Here is an 18,945-nt window from a genome sequence, read left to right as displayed (position 1 = left end):
GTGGTAACTCCCGTAGGAACTCGGCAGGACAGCATTTTGCTGTGGATATGAATAAAAAAGAATAACGCTGAAAATTTTTGTTAAAAGTCGGATGTGAATTGTGAAAGTTATAACTTCACAATTATTTGCCTGAATTCACTTTTTTTATCCATGTTTTCTTGTGGTGGTCTTGCCCTTTGTGATTGGAGGTTGTAAAATAGAAGAATTATTATTTATATCCTGGGATGGCATGTAAGAGTGTAGAATTATGATGAAATATTTGATAATAAGAAATAAATCAGTTTTGAGTATATGTGCATGTTATAGTTCTTTCCCATATATCTTACATTGAATTTTATCAGTCTACCCGTTTCTTTATTGTCCTCTTTTTCCTTCCTTCAAACTTTTTTCTTCATTTATCATATGTGACCTGGGCCAAGCTTCACAAAACTTTTTATAAATAACAAAATGCAGGCAATCGATGACAACCGCATCTTGACATGTGATGTACTTTGATTTCAGTCGTATAGTACAGGTAGTTTTTTACTTTCCATTGAAAAAGACTTTTTTGAAACTTCCCAAACCCAACAAACCTGAGGGGGCATTTCACCAAGGGACGTTTAATCCGGTAGTTGCCATAGTAATAGTGCTTCTCGGCCAATCAAAATGAAGGATAGTTGTCAGGTCTGACAACAAGTCTTGATGAAACGATCCATTGTACTTACATGTATGAGCTAAATTGATTTGAGGTTGTATTGTTAATGGTTTTTGTTTGTGTAAAACAACTGAAAGCCTACCATTGCATTGGAGGTTCTACATGTAGTATGTGGAAAATGTACAAATATTTGCATCTTTAAAAGGAAATTCCTCTAAAAAGTTTACTGCAGAAAATTGTGTTTTTTCAATCATAGCATGGGTATTTATATCTATTTATGATGAATCCAGGGAAGGGGAATTCTTACACATATTATTTATTGATTAGTAATAAATTCTGCAATAATCATTCATTCATTTCATTTATTTTATTTCCATTTCTGGTAAAAAAACATTCAAATACAATCAAATATTAACATAAAGAAAACATATGAATATCAATACCAAGAATATGGGGGAGCCAGCAGAGGCCATTGACCTTTCAAAGGCTGGGCTCCAAAGCCATATTGAAATATACATAATACAGAGAGAGAAAGGGGGGTACATTTATGTCTGAATTGTGATGGGTAAATTATATATTACTTAAGATTCCTTCATGAGATGCATTTTATACTTTCATTGTTATACTTTCATTGCTCCCCACCCCATAATTTCATCATTAATTTTCGCTGGAAACTCAGCAGTGGCGAAACGAGTCGGAACATGACTAACAAGGGGGGAGTTTATTTCCAGGTAGTCGCGATCTGACAAAGGGAGGGATCGAAAAGCCCCTCAAGTTTATCTTTTTTGCCAGATCTTTATATATATTCAATTGTTGAAAATTCTGGTCACACCATTCTCACCATGGTCAAATCATGCATTAATCTTCATCCAAAGGAGTTGAATTTGGAGTTCTACGTATGTTGGAAAATAATGATACATGTTCAAAGATATGCATGAGCTTCATGTAGTATTATTTCTAAATTCCAGCTGTTACTATCTGGAATAAAATTCTGTTTTTAAGAAAAGAGCACCTCAAAATTTATTTTTTCTTTTATATCTTGACAAAAGAGAGGTGTGGAGAGAGAGAAAGAAGAGAGAGGGAGAGAGAAGACAGGTGTCTTGGGTTAGTTGGTAGAGCGTCCCTCTCACAACCGGGAGGTCAGGAGTTCAAACCCTGGCCACTTCAGACCAAAAATGCTAGAAAATGGGAGTTGCTGCTACCCTGTTAGGCGTTCAACAATGAAAGGGAAAGAGCATTGTCAATCTGGTGCTGCACAGCGGCTGCCAGGCCCCCGATCAATTGGGCAAAATAAATTTTTGGACTATTTCATTTCTGATGTCTATTTCGAACAATGAAACAAAATATGAAGAGCTCACTTGCAAAGGGGTTAGGTGCATTTTTCATCAATTTTGGTTTTTATGTCTCAATGTATAGATTTTTAGTAGCTCTATAAGTTGATACCAAAGAAAAGTTGAAATTCCTCTTAAAAAGTGAAGTAAAATGGCAAAGAAAAATCACCCTTTTTTCAAAGGGGTTAGGCCCATTTCAGTTTAGTGGCAAAAGGGGTTAGGTCCACACAGAATTTTTGGAAATGAATATCTTCAAAAATATGGAGATAGACTGTAGATTTCTTTTATACCCAATTTAATGCTCTCATGGTAGGGTATCATGAAAATTCAGTTTCGCACAAGAATATTGCAATATTGGAGAATTAAAAAAAATATTTTCTTGGAGTGGACCTAACCCCTTTTACAACTAAACGCTTCTGAAGAACTCATTTGTCAAAAGAGGTTAGGTCCATTGTTCATAGTCACTCTGGTGACACCAAAGAAAATTTGAAATTCAAATGAAAACGTGAGTGGAAGTGGCAAAGAAAAATCACATTTTTAGTCAAAAGAGATTGGATTCATTTCAGTTTGCTTGCAGAAGGGGTTAGGTCCACAATGTTATTTTCTTTATAAGATATATAGAAAAATATTGAAGACAGGAATACTTCTTTTATGCCCAATTTTATGTTCACATCATAGGGTAGTACATCATGACAATTTATTTTCTCATAAGAATATTGCATTAAGTGAGAATAATTTTTTTTTCTGGGAATGGTCCTAAGTGGACCTAACCCCTTTTGCAACTAGACTTCATATATGGAAAGCAGGGAGGGGAAGAGAGAGAATGCGAGAGATGGTAGGGGGAAATTGTATCCAACATCAGAGGGGGAGTGGGAGAGGGGATGGTCTAAAATGACTTGTTTTAATTCTGAAAAGAGCATCTCAAAAATTGATTTTGTCTGTCATTTCACATTTCTGGATTAACAATGATAATGTTCATTTGGTTAAGCGGGTACCGCATCCACTAATTAAGTGCTCAATGCACTGGAGAAATGGAAATCAGAACAGACATTACAGTATTAAAGATTGGTGGATTACAAGTCGGACAGCAATGTGTCAATGGGGACAATTAATGTAAAGAGAGATAGAGAGAGAGTGAGGTGCTGCAGAAGACAGGAAGTAAGAAGTAGAAGACGGAGAGAGAGCGTGGCAGGGAGAGGCGTATTAGAGGCGATGTAAAATAGAGCGCGCAGAATTCGAGAGATAAAAATGGAGGAAAGTGAGGATGCTGGAAGAAGGGAAAAATAGAGGAATCATGAGTAAAGAGGAGTCTGCAAGCAAACACTCAAATCTGACACCAATTATACAATTTCTAGAGTGAAGACTATATAGACTCCACACTGTGTTAAATAAGATTTTGTAGATCGGAGGCACTACATCACGAGGCTAGTCTCGCTACTTCAGACTATGCAATATGTAAATTGCGCAAAAAACAAAGGTCTGTGCACTGTAAAAAATTGTGGTGTTAAAACTGACACCGACCACACACTGAGGTGTTAGAATTACACCCTAAAGATTGAACATAACACCAGAGTGTAAATGTAACAACCAAAGGTGTTGTAATAACACTTATAGGTGTAAAACTAACCCACCAATTTAATACCGGTGTAAAAATAACTGGTGTGGTCCTCTATGTACACCGGTTAACACCACAGTTTTTGCTGTGTGCATGCAGGCTAGGAAAAGAGAGAAAGGACAGGGGGTGGTGTATGTTTGCTTGAGTTGCAGTCAGTATAATTTTTCGTCTTCTTTAACCACCCCTTCCCTCTTTTTTTCAGGTTTCCTTCATTTTTTATTACTTAAAAAAACTTTAGAGGTCGACCTCCCTCTCCCTCCCATATCGATGGTTAAAACAAATTATGAAAAGAAAAAGTATATGAGAAAATGGGAAGAAAAAATAAAAAGAAGGAAGAAAGGTGAATGAAATAAGGCGATGGGAGTAATTGGAAAATAAAAATGTAAAATGAAAAGTTTTCTGTCGCGCATTGCGCTCACATTATTTCCTAATTCGCTAGCTCAACCGGAAATAAATATTTTCCTATTGAGCCTCTTTCTTTGCAAAAGAAACATACATTATATAATTAATAAATTAGAATTATATTACCTTGAGAGGCACCGTACTTCAGCTGCAGGGACAAGACATTTTCTCTGCTCTCTCTCTCTCTTCTTTGACTTACATTTGTAATAAAACAGGAATCAGAAAAAAGGAAGTTATATACCTGGATTATCAAAAATGGTTAATTCATAGACATGGGTTTATTAATGTTCTTTGACATAAAAATTATATCTCCAGTTACCTTAAAGAAGTCATTCTACACAATAAGGCTCATTCTTTTATCCACTACTTTGTGGAAAAATACGTTTAAAGTTGATCTCGGCAGCAGTAACAAACCACGTAACTGCAATTCATCAATACTCACTCACATGTTGCGAATTTCGTGTAAAAACTGAAGGGGAATTTGGAAATGACTTTTTAGAAGCGTGACTTGTCCGCTGCGTGCTGAAACGGTCAATGATTCAAACTACTCTTACATGACTGCACACAGTTTAACTTTCCCGCCTCTCCAACTGATTTGCATACTTGGAATGCAAAGCACGTAACCAACAATAGGAAACATCATTATTTCCTAATTCGCTAGCTCAACCGGAAATAAATATTTTCCTATTGAGCCTCTTTCTTTGCAAAAGAAACATACATTATATAATTAATAAATTAGAATTATATTACCTTGAGAGGCACCGTACTTCAGCTGCAGGGACAAGACATTTTCTCTGCTCTCTCTAAGTCAAGACTAAAGAACGGGTATGTTGTATAAAGGATATCAATATTGCTAGTTATTCATTTTTAATTCATATAGATAGTCATTAAACAAAATTATCAAGTTATCCAGTAATTTATTACTGGGGTATCAATACTGGAATGATATGTTGAGATCAACTTTAAAACATTACAATGATTTGCATGAATTTCAAATACCCAAATTTAATGAAACAAACATCTTATTTTTTAAGAGATTCTTTTACATATCTTTCTTTAGAAGAATCTGATGCCCATCTGCCGTGCCTTTTAAATAGGCGATCTGGTACTCCGATTTGGGCTGCTGCCGTAGCACCACCCGCCCTCAGGCTATGTAACCCAAACTGTTTCGAGTTTACCCCGATAGCTTCTAGAACTTCTTTGAAAATCTCCCTGCATCTCGAATAGGACATCTTTCTTTTTCTGAGTTTGTAACAATTTTGAGATTTACAAAAGGTGAGAGGCCTGAACACAAAATCATTTTCATCTCTAGATGCAGATTGTGTACTCTCTAAATATCTGCGCATCATATTAACTGGACATGTCGCTTTTCCAGTGGTCATGGTGGTAGAAACGATTACCCAGGCTCCTTCTCGAATTTCGTCAGTTTTACTTTTCTCAAGGAAAACTTTCGTATGAGAGTCAAATAATTCAATGTCACTAAGCTTAATGTTGGAAAGTTCATCGAATCTTAAAAAACCTGCATATGCTAACAATAACATAGAGCAATTACGAAGATCTTTCACAGATCCAGAGTCAAACTTATGAACGATACTCAAAAGCATGTCAGGGGTAATAGGTTCTTTCCTATTCACCGGTCTTGCTAGGATCCTCTTGATCCCTTCTAAAATCAATTTCAAGAACTTAGATTCGCAAGGGTTACTTCTGTTCCTTGTATTAATTGAACAATCAACTTGCCATTTTAAAGCATAAAAAGCTGTCTCTATTTTGCTATATGGAGATCCTCCATTGAACAAAAATATAAAGTACCTTGCAATGCTTTCTTGACATAAGTCTTGACATGACGTGCCACTGTTTCTTCACCACGCATTCCATGCTTCTATACTGCACGTTTATATTTGAGCTTCTAAAACTCTTGTGAGTGTGTCTTTGAAGTCAATGTCCTGTATAAAATACAAAATGAAAGCAAAGAGGATACATCCTCCTCTGTGAAGATGAGTTTTCCATGAAAAACTGCCAGTGCAATCACTAATAATATACATCCATGTTGCTACTGCCAGTGCAGATGCAAACAGACAACACTTCACAATTAAGGAAAACCAGTGTTTAATTTTACACATTCTCCAGTGAGACAGTGTCATTCATAGTCATCTCCAGTGAGATTCTGTCACTCATTCTATCTACCGTCTAAACGTAGACAAATTACTCCACTTTTGAATTTATCGGATCCGAAAACTGTATTTCTATTTCGACCCTGAACGAAAATGTTAGTTGGATCAGAAAACTTGATGATCTGACGGATAATGCTTGAAAATTTACTATTTCTTGAGAAAAGTAAAGGCCAAAAGGGTGCAGAAGGCCAGTTAGGAACCACAAGAGTAGCTATTGTTCTGCTTGCTTTAGTGTGTCTGATAGCTTTTGGCACCAATTTAATTGGGGGAACTAACCAATTATTGTGATGTTCCCAGGACACTGAAAATGCATCTACTTTATTAGTCTTAGGGGATGCAAATTTGGAATTGAAATTCGGAATCTTAGCGTTGTGATCGTCTGCAAATCTATCAACTGTGTGTGGTCCCCAAAGTTTATCCATAAAAGATAAAAAGGTTTCTGAAACACCCCAATCATCAAAATCTATTTCTCTGCTCAAGGCATCTGCCTCTTGATTTTGCTTTCTCGGTATCCACTGTACCTCCATTACTATATTCATTTGATTACAGTAATCTGCTAAGTCAATACTCAGTTGATGGAGATCATTTTTCATACTGCCCTTCTTTATGATCTTCTCTACTCCAGTATTATCGGTGAAAATCTTTACTGTCTGGTTTCTTATACTCTTTCCAAATGCATGTACTGCCAGTGCAACACCTTTAAGTTCTCTCCAAGTGGAACTTTTACCTTGCTCTTCTTCTGACCAGATGTGTTGGAATTTGAGTCCGCCACACTCTGCTGACCAAGCTCCACACCCGGTGTGGCTGGCGTCTGAAAAGACAAGTATCTGCGGTATAGAATAATGCAAGATATTTCGTACATTTCAAGACTTCACATTATCACTCCAGAAGAACAGTTCTTTTGTGATATCATTTCGTGTGGATAGATTAATTTCTTTGTCCCAGTGTTTGCATGAGGCAACAGCAATTGAAGAAAATCTAGTTCTCAACTGTACGATCTGCCCAGTTACAGGTAGCAAGGAAATAATTTTTACCTATAAAGGTCGCTAACTTTCTAGCGGTAGTGTGTGGTAATTCTGTGATCATATCGTTTATGCAATCCAAAATATTGACAATTCTACGATCTGGTGCATGTAAAGTGCCACTTTAGAATACCAAGTTAAACCAAGCCAATCAATTTTCTGAGTCGGTATCCATACTGACTTCTCTACGTTAGGCACTAAACCCGCATTCAATAAGTCATTTCTGACTGCTGTGGCAATATCTTCACATTCTTGAAAGGAGGATGCTCTAATCCATCCATCATCTAGAAATACAACTACAAAAACATGTTTGTTTCTCCAATGCTTGAAAAGAGGTCTAATTGTTTTAGTGAAAATATATGGAGCAGAGGACAAGCCAAAAGGAAGTACCTTAAAAGAGAAATATCTAATAATTCCGTTGAAGTTCCAACTGAAACATAAATATTTACAATGTTCTTCAAATATATCAATATGGTGATATCCCGACTTAAGGTCAAAGGAAACCATGTAGTCACCCTTTTGAAAGTATTCCAGTGCTACATTCCAGTCTTCAAAGCATACCTTTTGTTTCCAAACGTATTGATTAATATATCTTAAATCTAAGATAAAGCGCTTCTTGCCAGAATTTTGAACAGAAACTATAAGAGGGTTGACGTATTCTGGAACAGAACTCACTTCGGAGATCAAATCTTTATTCAATAGTTCAAGAACAGCTTCAGAAACGAAGTCTGTGTGCTCAAGGGCTGATTTGTTATTTTGAAACACTTTTGGAGGAGGTGTCTCAAGAAAGGGTATCTTATAACCAAATTGAATAATTTTCACTACTTCTTCTGTGGCTCCTATTAATTTCCAGAAGACAACGTTGGCTTTCATTCTTCCTCTAACAATGGGTTCAGCTCTACCTTGTTCGTTTTCAAAATGGTTGATTCTGTAATCTTCTATTTCATACCGATTCATCTCTCCCCTCTCCGATTCCAGATCTCTTTCGACTCTTTCACTTAATTCAGGTATTGCTGAAAGACAAGAATCCAAGCAAACATACTGATATCCAATGACACCAAAATAAATTGTGCTCATTGCATGCATGTTTTTAATTCTTATAAGAGTGACAATTTTCATGATTACTATAAGACCCATACAACGTGACAGTATTTCCCAGTAAAGGATTTGCCTTCTTAAGGTCTATCCAAAAATCATTTTAAAATGAAAGATATAGGTTTTACCATATGATTATCTGTGAGATTCCGACTCGACCCACCGTCTACATTCAAACAATTAATTCACACCAATGGTACCACGTACTCACACTAATGATATAGGATTATATCCAGAGGAATGCTTCAAACATGTCTAAATTGTCAAAATTATGCTTACCGAATCCGGTATCTTTAGAGGCCTGTGCCTTCTTTGGTGGGTTTGGTATTCGGGCAATTCCTCCTCCAATGTCCCGACTTGCCGCAACCGAAGCATACGTCGAATGGTCTCGATGTATGAACCTGGTTAATTTGAGGTCGACCTTGTTGCATATATATTCGAAAAGTAGCATCAGGATTAGGGAAAGTTTCCTGAGGCCGACGTTGGGATTTGTAGGGTGTAGCCTTGGACCTGTTAATCTTCGATTTCCTACGTTTTGAAGCTGCTCTGTTTTGAGCAGCTCTGATTTTCTTGTCGTCATCGGAATCACTTGCGAGTTCCTCCGATAAGTACTCATCAACCACCTTCCAACCATCTTCAGACTTGTCTACAATCCTAATGAGCTTGTTACGCTTGAGGATATCATATTCTACTTTCTGAAGCTCTAAAATCGCGGAAGCATTATCTCCCTTCTTGATCGCCTTCGTCGCAGTTTGGACACGCTCAAGTTGGGAATTGTTAAATTCAAATTGAAGCTTGTTACCTATGAATTTGAAATTCACTTTAACTGATTCAATTACTTTAGAGGTAGCTTCTTTTTGAGAAGCTATTGCTTGGTCAACGTAATCCTTAATCCACCCACAGCCTCTTTTATAATGGCCGATATATTATCGGCGCTGATGATTTGAAACTGTTGCCCTTGTGGGTTATGATTTACCGAATTGTTAGTTACTGGGACTGAGTCCACATTAGGGGATAAGTTATGATCAGGCTTTCTAACAGAGGAAGGTAATGATCCCAAAACAAATGCGTCGGAGGATTCCGCCATAATATGGCTCTTACCCAATGTACAGTTACAGCTATACGACGTTGCTAAGTTAGGAAAGGTTACAATAAAACGTGTCCAGCGAGGAGGATATTAGAAGCGTGACTTGTCCGCTGCGTGCTGAAAACGGTCAATGATTCAAACTACTCTTACATGACTGCACACAGTTTAACTTTCCCGCCTCTCCAACTGATTTGCATACTTGGAATGCAAAGCACGTAACCAACAATAGGAAACATCATGCCTGTTGAGTGAGAAATAATCTGCTCCAGAGGATAACATGAAGCTTAAAAAAATCAAGTCGATTAAAATACAAAGTCCTTTCGCTTGTCATACCAAAGACTGATAAAAATGGGACCTTCTGCCTTCTTTGCGCTTAGCATTTAGAATGGAGAAGGGTAATAATAACATATTATGTTATGCAGGGCCCGCTGGAAGAACAGCTTACAGCTGAGAGTGGCTACCCTCGGTAAATAAGAGTTATTATTATTATCATTAAATTTTTAATTCATGATGACGGAAAATGCTTTGAAATTCCAGGTTGAGGTCTAATACTAGCAACTGCGCGCTCCACGTTCGCATATAGCATTCACTTATCGACTACATCCTCTTCAAAACTGTCCTACATGTTAACAGTGCTTAACCATACTAATTACTAATTATTTGGCTTAAAGGTTCCCTTTCGGGTCAGCTAGGCCTTTATATTAAAAAAATAATCTGCTCGTGCTCCGCGTTCGAGTTCACTTTAATTGCTTGTTGCTCAGATACACAGCTTAATTTTTTTTTCCTTTTTTTTTAAGAAGGTAATTTTTCCTGTTTTCTGATCGGAATATCAACAATTTTCAACCTACACGCTTTATCCTCGAATCAGTGATTTATATAGGTGGTCCAATTTTGTGGGTCATGAATGCCCCCCCCCCCCCCCATTTAATTTATTTATCTTCAGTTTCCCTGGGCATTATTGCCCATTCCAAGACCAAACTATCTTCTTAATAATGGGAGGGTGTGTTTATGTTTTCCTCCATTAAAGAAAAGAGAAGAAATTTGTGTTTAGGAGCTAGCAATTCGTGTTTAAAAGCATGGCTATATGCAGCGGAGGGTGTTATCTCTAATAAAATCTTATATTGTACCCTCAAATTAAATCTAATTCATCATCTCTGTCAAGTCATTATTACTATAAAGACTTGACATAAATTAATCATTATCTTTTTTTATATATATTGAAAAAAAATCTGACACAAGTGCATCTCAGATGTGTTCGGTATTGAACCTCATACATTATTGTGTCTATATCCTCTCCTCCATTTTCTCTTTCTCTCCTGTCCGCTTATCCGCCTTCCTACCACTTATTTGTTTACGCCATCAATCACATTTTTCGCCGTGCATTATATATTTTCCGGGTGGGTGTTTCATAAAGCTGTTCGTAAGTTAAGAGCGACTTTAAGAACGACTGGTGATGCTTTCTTGTGGTAAATGACATACAACCAAAATGTTCATTGGCGATGGTTTACGCGTAAGAAAGGATCACCAGTCGTTCTTAAAGTCGCTCTTAACTTAAGAACAGCTTTATGAAACACCCACCAGGTAATTTTGTATATTTTTTCTCCTTTTATACACATCACTGAATCCAGTTTGCTTGAGTCCACGATGGCATATGTTCTACCTACGTTCAGCAGCACCTATCCATCTTCTCAGGGCATTCTCCCCTTTTCTTTTCTTTTCGGGTGGGGGGGGGAGGATTGGGGAAGGGTGGATATATTTTAGGATGGGTTGTTTTGTCCTATACAAACTATATTTTTTGATAACTTCGTATTTATTTTGTGAGTATTATTTCTCTCTCATTTATTTTTTTTCTCATTTGATTACATATATATGTATTTGTACTTTGTTATGGTTGTGTTATCTATTTTTGAGGGGCCCACATTGTACAAGCATTGCTTTTTAGTGGGTCCCTCCACTTCCATCTTAATTTAATTTTTATTGAAAAATAGTATATTTATTCAAAACCTCCAATGTGTTGCCCAAATTGTGTGTTTTTTCACAACATATGTATTATTATTTTTGTTTCTTTGCAACGGATACATTTCCTTTTGTTTGATGGAAGTGAAATAAATGAATTTGATTTTTTTAACCATTAGTTTCCTCCATTAAAATCGGAACGTGAAAGGAGTTAATGTAGAGCAATTCATGCTTAAAAACATTAGCATGGCCGTACGCAGCAGATGGAGGTGGGGGTATTTTTCAAAAAATAGTTTTCCTCCGAAACGTTGACGTAGATAGGAGCAATTCAAGTTTAGAAGCATTACCATGGCCCTACGCACACTCTAAAAATGGAATGTTAAATCATAGAGCTGTTAGCTCCATGGTTAAATCAACATTTGAAAAGTTGGAGGAGTGACAACCTTTTCCAAATGAGTAACTTTGTATATAAAGCTAAATCCAACATTTTAAATGTTGGGTAGAACCATTTAAAGTGGTAAATGCAACATTTAGAAAATGTTGTCACTCCTCCAACCTTTCAAAATGTTGATTTAACATTCCATTTTTTAGAGTGCAGCTTCCCCACCCCTCGAAATTTTGAAAACCTACACTTTTACCCTACTGAAAATTTCCACAAAATTTGCGACAAAAATAAAATGTGTACGAAATCGTCCAATTTCACTCAAGGCACCATTAATGCACCTAAGTGACCTAATTAACTCAATTACCGTAAGCACTCAGGACAAACTATTAAAAAAATTCCCAGAACCTGTTTCCTGCATTCCTAAACCTAAAAGAGCTACTCCAAGATCCTCTTTGCGCCCTCATTGATGATATTTCAATTAAAGAAAATATTCAATTAAATGAAAATATTCATATCTAAATATTCATATTCAATTAAATGAAAATATTCATATCTAAATAAATTCACATGGCCCCGCAAAATGCTGAAAATTTCATCAGAATCTGATAATAACAAAATAGCAAAGTTATGGAATTTTACAGCTAGTTTAGCATTGTTTTTGTGAAAATATGTAAATGCACGTCATCATGAATATTCATTAGGTGGATCACATCCCCACCTTCCCTTTTCTTATACATGAAATCATAATTGTTTCATTTTTCATACATGTGTGAAAAGTCTTTGTGTATCCTTTATAATGAAATCAGTTGCGGCAATTTGTCAATCGAAAATTTTCAGTTCTTGGTAAAAAAAAATGAAGAAACCTAAATTCATAATAGAATTTGCCATCTGTTTAACATATTATTTCCAGCCCGGAGCGTCCCTTTATTACATTTCTTAAAAGTTTAGAAACTCGTTTGGCTTGATGTATATAAATATTTCTGATCACTTACCAATAATTATAAAGTTGGAAAATGTGTATTCAAAATAAAAAGTATGATAAGAGGTTAATTAAGCAGAAAGAAATGCAAGAACAATTAAGAAGTTGTTGCAAATATTGGTCAGTTATCCATATTAAACAAATGCTGTAGCAAATTGATTCATGATCATGAATCAATTCACAATACTATTTGATGACTGCCTTCCCATTAAATCTTTTTGTAGTAAGAAGACCGTATATTTCAAATTCGCAAGACGATGGTAATTATCTATTAAAGAGAGAGAGAGAGCTAAAAGATTTTTAAAAAGCATATTCACATAAACCTTTTAAGAAATCGAAGTGAAAGTATTTTGTGGATAAAAGAACTTACTTATTTTCTAAAAAGAAATTATAAATTAATTCCGATAACAACCCGAAACTTGTGCGGTTATAGTATTCCTTTTATAATTATCCAGTTCAGGACCTTCAACAGGTTTGATTCGATTAGATGTATAATTTTCGTGCTTATTCCTCAAATCTGCAAAAAATGGTAAACTTTTCTTTCCTCTATTTGCACAACTTAAGGCACTTTTGATTTCATTTGTCACTATTTTTCAGATATAAACCTGATATGCACCACCACAGACTCCTTGAGTTTATTTTCATATGATGGATTAAGCAAATTGAATGATTTGATTTTAATATCAAGTAAATCCACCTTTTCGGAATTTAGTGACCTATAAAATGGAGCTAACTTTTCTTTCCAACCATTCTTTTCTTCCTCTTCCCTCATCTTACTACTTTCTTCTTCTTCTTTTTTTAAATCTAACTTGTTCCTCCTTAATCCCTCACTATGTTTTCTCCTTTGTCTATATCATTTTTTTCCACCGGCGACCTTTTTCCCCTTACCTACAAAGTTTGCTTTTAGATGTGCAACTTGCATGTCGTGTGAAATAGGATGTGCCCGTTATTTCATATGTAAATGCATTGTTCCAAGCATTGTTTCCCTGGGTCAAATTTTGTTGGTATTTGCTTTTTTAGTTTAATGCCAGTCTAAACTAGAATTTCAACAATACTTTTATAGAATGCGGCTGGAATCATAATAGGCTTACTAATTTCTTCCACAGTGCATTTCAAATTTGTCTTATACTTCCTGTATTTTGTTTCAAGTATATTTTGACATTTTTTGTAGCAGGAAAAGAATATTTTTTTTTTCAATGGGTTAATAAGTCAACAACTGGCAGTGCACATGCTAACCCAGGTTACTCAGAATGCCACCCACAGTCACAGCACCCCCTACCTTTCCATCAAAACTTCCCCACCTGTCCTGCCGTAAACAAAGCGGGCGCTCTGCATTTCGTCGTAAATAATTACAGAAGAATGGCGACTTGGCAACGACAAGCTCGTGTTACGATTCGAGTGTCGATCGTAACCTTGTTGTGAGTATTGCCAATGGATTTTTTTTACGGTTACTTTCCTTACTATCTTGGAAATACTCAGTAACTTATATAAATGACAACTTGTACTCAGTATGAGTGGTTGTTACCAGGAACCCTAACCTGCGCGGCTCGGAAACTTTATTTTTGCTCGCACAACACAAGCTCGCTCGATGTGACGGAGTCGGCCTCGCGCCTCGGCAGCTCGCCTGCAATACCGCACCGGTCGCTGCAGCGGCGATGATAGTACCGACACAGCCGGACTGGTTTTGCTCAGACTCGGTCCATACCCGTCGCCGTCGTGCGTCCGTCCGTCCGGCAGTCTGTTTTACTTTTAGAACGTGAATGATTCTTATCTCAATTCTTTGAAATGAATATAGAAAGAAAGTGAAGGGAAGATGAATAAATTTGTGAATGAAATATAAAATAAAGGAGAGAAGGAAAAAAAAAGAAAGTAAGAAAAAGAAAGGAGGAAAGAAAGAATGAAGGAAAGAAAAATGTTTCCTTCATTCCACTGGTTCACTGCTACCACCCTGCCTGTGGGGAATCTATGGACTATGGTATGGTATGCCAATGTTGCACAGAGCACACACTGAAAAAAATCATTAAAATATCACTTTTGTGACCAAAATTAAACTAATTTCCATATAGTTTTAATTCATTTATCATTAGTAATGTGGGAATAATTTTTGTATTCACCAGAGCGCTCAAAAACTTGAATTTGGGGCATATTTTTGTGTATGCCCTCTATTGGTGGAAAGTAATATGGCAAGAAAATTTTCATTTTTTGATCTCTATTTTTAATTAAGAAAAAATGATATAAAGAATCAAATTTAAATAAGAGCCAAGCAGTGTGAATTAACAGGTCTAATAGAAACTGTCAGTGTAAAAAAATCAAGCATTTGCCCCAAAGAAAAAGAGAAAATAAGCCAAATATTGCCACCCTTATTTTGTCACACATGGAGATATAACTGAGAACAAGGATATATTATAACCTTGTTCATTGAATGAGTGGTGATATCATAACCTTGTTCATTGAATGAGTGCTTCATTCTTTGAAAGAAAGACACATTGGTCATTCCAACATTCGGAAATCAAAACCATCATTTTCCCCAAGTCAAGATTAGAGTAAAATGTGCTGATTATTTTGATCTAATGACTGCAGCAGAGTGGCTTTTGTCATGGAAATCTTTTGCACAACTTTTATTCATTTATTTACTTTCCACTCGTGGGCTGGATGACCCTCTTCAGCCACAGACTGTTCTTCTGAGGGGTCCAGTGTACACGTATAATAAATACAAACATACAATATACAAACAAATACATATATAAAGAAAACATAAATCAATCTTATACAAAATAACTTACGACTACAAATTACAACTTATACAAATGTGAGATAATCGAGACACTGAATAGTTTCAGTTGTCTTTAACACAGAGTGATTAGCTCATTTTTCATCTTGAGCAATTGCCTATAAACTCAATACATCTCCTTTTTTATTTATTCACAGATAAAAGAATGAAATGGACTGGTAACTGACTCAAGTCTGGACACTTGGGTGGTTTTTAAAACTTATAGCCATTAAGGGCACGATCATGTCGTCTCTTAAGCAGCCGCTGTCTCCCCGTGTGATACCTCTCTTAAAAGACTCCCAGCAAACACCTGCAAAGACGCCACATGCTCACATCTCCAAGTAAGTATATGCTACAGAAAATCCAGCTTTTAGCTTTTCATTTTTTAAATGTGAATTCATTTTTAGTTGATTTCTGTCCACTGTTAAGAACCTCATTGATGTCATACTATGAATTTTCTCATCAACTACTTAAAGCCAACCAAAGCTTTTATATCGTTAAACTTGCAAAGCTGAAAATTAAAATCCAAGAGCTAAATAAAGCCCATTCATTCGGGGGGGGGGGGGGGTGGGGTACTACCCCGTAATGTTTCAAATGATGAAAAGAAAATAGGAGATAAGAAAGAGGAAGTGCTACTGTATGCTATGCTTAAATATTCCCCTTTGCTTTCAAATACCCCGGCTTCATCCTCAGCAGCCCATTTATTTTCTATAATCATTGATGCATTTTAACTACATGTATATCATCACTTCTGCTTAATGTAATTGAGTTAATATGAACAAGATAATTGGAGAAGATCTCCTTGTAAACTTGCTTTGACAATTATTTGTTGATTTCTGAATTCCGATTCCTCCAGGTATGCGGACCCTAAGCTGCTCTCGTCTACGTGGGCTTTGGACGTCAGGAAGGACATTAACCTGCATGAAGAGAGGGGTGAACGGCCGGACAATTCTCTGATCAATGATCTGATCACCGAACTCAGTGCTGTGTTCATATCAGCGCTACAAAGGAATAGGTAATGAGAAAAAGAACAACTAAATACTAATCTGAAAACAAAAAGCAATGAATGGAACATACATGTACGTGGGCATAAATCCATGACATCATACTATTCAAGTGAGGAGGGGGGGGGAGGGGGGATGAAAAAGTAGTCCATCACACAATATTGACTTGAAGACAAAAATAATGATGGCGTATACATGGATGTAAATCCAAGACATCATACAATTCGGGGGGGGGGGGGTTATACAATAGTTTCGGAAAATAACCTTTCAGTAAGCTGACCATGTTTCAAAGTGATCAAACCTTATCCTCAGCCTTAAAATTATAGGCATAGTACTCGTAGATTACAAGATTAAAAAAGTTCTGTAGTAAATTGGGAATTGAGTTACTATTAAGTAATTTCTCTTGTATAATTGAATTTTAATGTGAATCACATACCAGTTACTCTGTCCACTGGCAGATCAGGGGCGGGGGAGGCACAGCTTGCCCTTCTCCCACCCCCCCTTTGAGAGGCACAATTAAATTTTGTTATGTAAAAATGCTGTTAAACGAGAACTGTGCCCCCCTTTTGAAAGTGAAGACCCCTTTTTTTGCTTGTCAAATTCTTTTGGTGGACAGAATGTCCTTATATTTTTTTTGTTGAAAACCTTTTTTTTTCTTTTTTTGCTTGTCAAATTTTTCCTCAGGAAAATGTGCCCCCACCCTTTGGAAAATCCTGGATCAGCCCCTGACTCTGTCTATACTTTTTCAGGCTGATGATGAGGTTAGATTTCTTTGGCCTGTTTAAAAATTATTTTGATCAAGATCCTTTTAGCATTTCTTATTCATTTTTATTTCTCTTTTAGTCGGCACCAGTGGCTGTATCTTGCTGAGGTTTTGAGGATTTGCTTGCCTTATTCACATTACCTACAGGATGATGACCAGGCAAGTATTACTCCTGTAAAAGACAGTTTTATAAATCTCCAAAATCATCATCACTATCTACATTGTTGTCATCATTATCATCTGTGGAATGTCCATCGCTATTTTGATGATCATTACAGAGCTGCCAAGTAGTACGATTTTTCCGTATTTCATACGGAAATCAATTTAAAATACGGCAGTACGCTTTTTCATGATAAAATACAGGAAAAAACAAATTAGAGAAGAAAAGGTATTCCTTTTGCTGCCCTCTACGTTCAATGAGTTATGCTTTCATCAAGGCTTTCCGATTAGAATTTTCGATATCCTGGCGAATCAATGCGGGTGACAAGTTCCGAGCGCACGCACGTAGTTTAAAAGCGCAAAGCAGCGGCTCAAATCGCGATATTTTGCGACTGGTAAATACGTCTGTAAGGATGATGACGTCATCCAAGATGGCAACTTACGTTGACCGACGGAAGGATCGAAGATGACGATGTTTCGATCATAATTTGAAACGAATTAGCCGTAACTGCGGTCTAAGGTACGATATTTCTGAATTTCATACATTTTCCGTAAATATGGATGCAATTTCTTTTTCATAATGTGATATTTTATGATTTTATGTGCAAAAAACGATCGAAAAAAAACAGGTTACCGTCGAATGTTAGATCTAACGTTACTGCTAATACGTTGTCTGTACGTACGGGCCTCCAAATTCTTCAGTCTATGTATTGGTGAGTCAGCCAACGCAGTTCAGCGGAACAACCAAAATCTAGACTGAAGCTTTCGGTCTCGTGTACGTGTGCGACGGTGTGGGGCACAAAATAATGTAAGAAGTGATCGAACTTTGCCATTATGCATGCATATTTATCTCATGGTAAAAATACAGATTTTTTGGTCAAAATACTGATTTTGGGGGATAAGAATACTGAAAATGCAAAATACAACTTGGCAGCTCTGTCATCATCATTACCACCATTACTTTCTCAATTATGATCATCATCGTCACCATCACAATCATTATCATCACCACCAACACCACCACCACCACCACTACCTCCACAATCATTTTAAGGTCTAAACTCTGTTTCGAGAAGAATCTTTTCGAACCTCCACTTTCTTTCCTTTCCATTCGCTTGTACCTCAATCCTCTTTTCTTAGTCCTTTCTAGGACTTTCCTCATGGTGTACCGCAAACCACTTCCGCTATTGTTCTTACCACCATGCACACCTTCAAGCATTGCCTGATGTATCCTATAATTGTCCATTTCCAGCTGAGGCACTATGTGAACAGAACGTATTATCAAACCAGACAGTACACCACTCCGACTGCGGGATCAGATCTTGATGACTTATTGGCCAACCTCTTCCCCAAGGTAATCTTGCCAGTTCAATGATTTATTTTTTTGTGTGTGAAATGGGCCGAAATTTTGTATCGGCGTTTAATACTTATTGTTAAATTGTAATTATTATTATATTCGTACAGGGGCCGTGGAACAGTTGAAAGGGGGGGGTGCTGATCATGCGGAAACTGGGTAATCTTCGTGTTTTTGAAGAAATAATATATATCTGTAATAATAATATATCCGTAAAG

The 18,945-nt window shown here is 36.6% G+C and overlaps 2 protein-coding genes across 9 annotated transcripts in view; one reads left to right on the top strand and one right to left on the bottom strand.

Annotated features, from left to right (window-relative positions):
• Positions 1-8,462: 8,462 nt before the first annotated feature.
• LOC121426582 lies at positions 8,463-9,196 on the bottom strand (the record flags this gene model as incomplete). The annotated part of the gene is made up of 1 exon (XM_041622935.1): positions 8,463-9,196. A coding segment is annotated over one exon (633 nt), but the record flags the coding sequence as incomplete, so codon positions are not given.
• Positions 9,197-14,057: 4,861 nt separating this feature from the next.
• The window catches only part of LOC121426935 (dynein heavy chain domain-containing protein 1-like), a 118,893-nt gene continuing 114,005 nt past the window's right edge, over positions 14,058-18,945 (top strand). For 7 of the 8 annotated variants that reach the window (XM_041623350.1, XM_041623348.1, XM_041623353.1 and 4 more), the window contains exons 1-5: positions 14,058-14,095; positions 15,606-15,788; positions 16,304-16,462; positions 17,295-17,373; positions 18,626-18,727. In XM_041623350.1, the coding sequence (XP_041479284.1) occupies positions 15,691-15,788; positions 16,304-16,462; positions 17,295-17,373; positions 18,626-18,727 (438 nt within the window). In that variant the 5' untranslated portion in view covers positions 14,058-14,095; positions 15,606-15,690. The remainder of the gene's footprint in view (positions 14,096-15,605; positions 15,789-16,303; positions 16,463-17,294; positions 17,374-18,625; positions 18,728-18,945) is intronic. The other variant, XM_041623347.1, reaches the window with a different exon arrangement.

The sequence above is a fragment of the Lytechinus variegatus genome, chromosome 13 (assembly GCF_018143015.1).
Source record: "Lytechinus variegatus isolate NC3 chromosome 13, Lvar_3.0, whole genome shotgun sequence".
Classification (NCBI taxonomy): Eukaryota; Metazoa; Echinodermata; class Echinoidea; order Temnopleuroida; family Toxopneustidae; genus Lytechinus; species Lytechinus variegatus.
The sequence above is the reverse complement of the archived record's forward strand: the minus strand, read 5'-3'. Positions and strand labels throughout refer to the sequence as shown.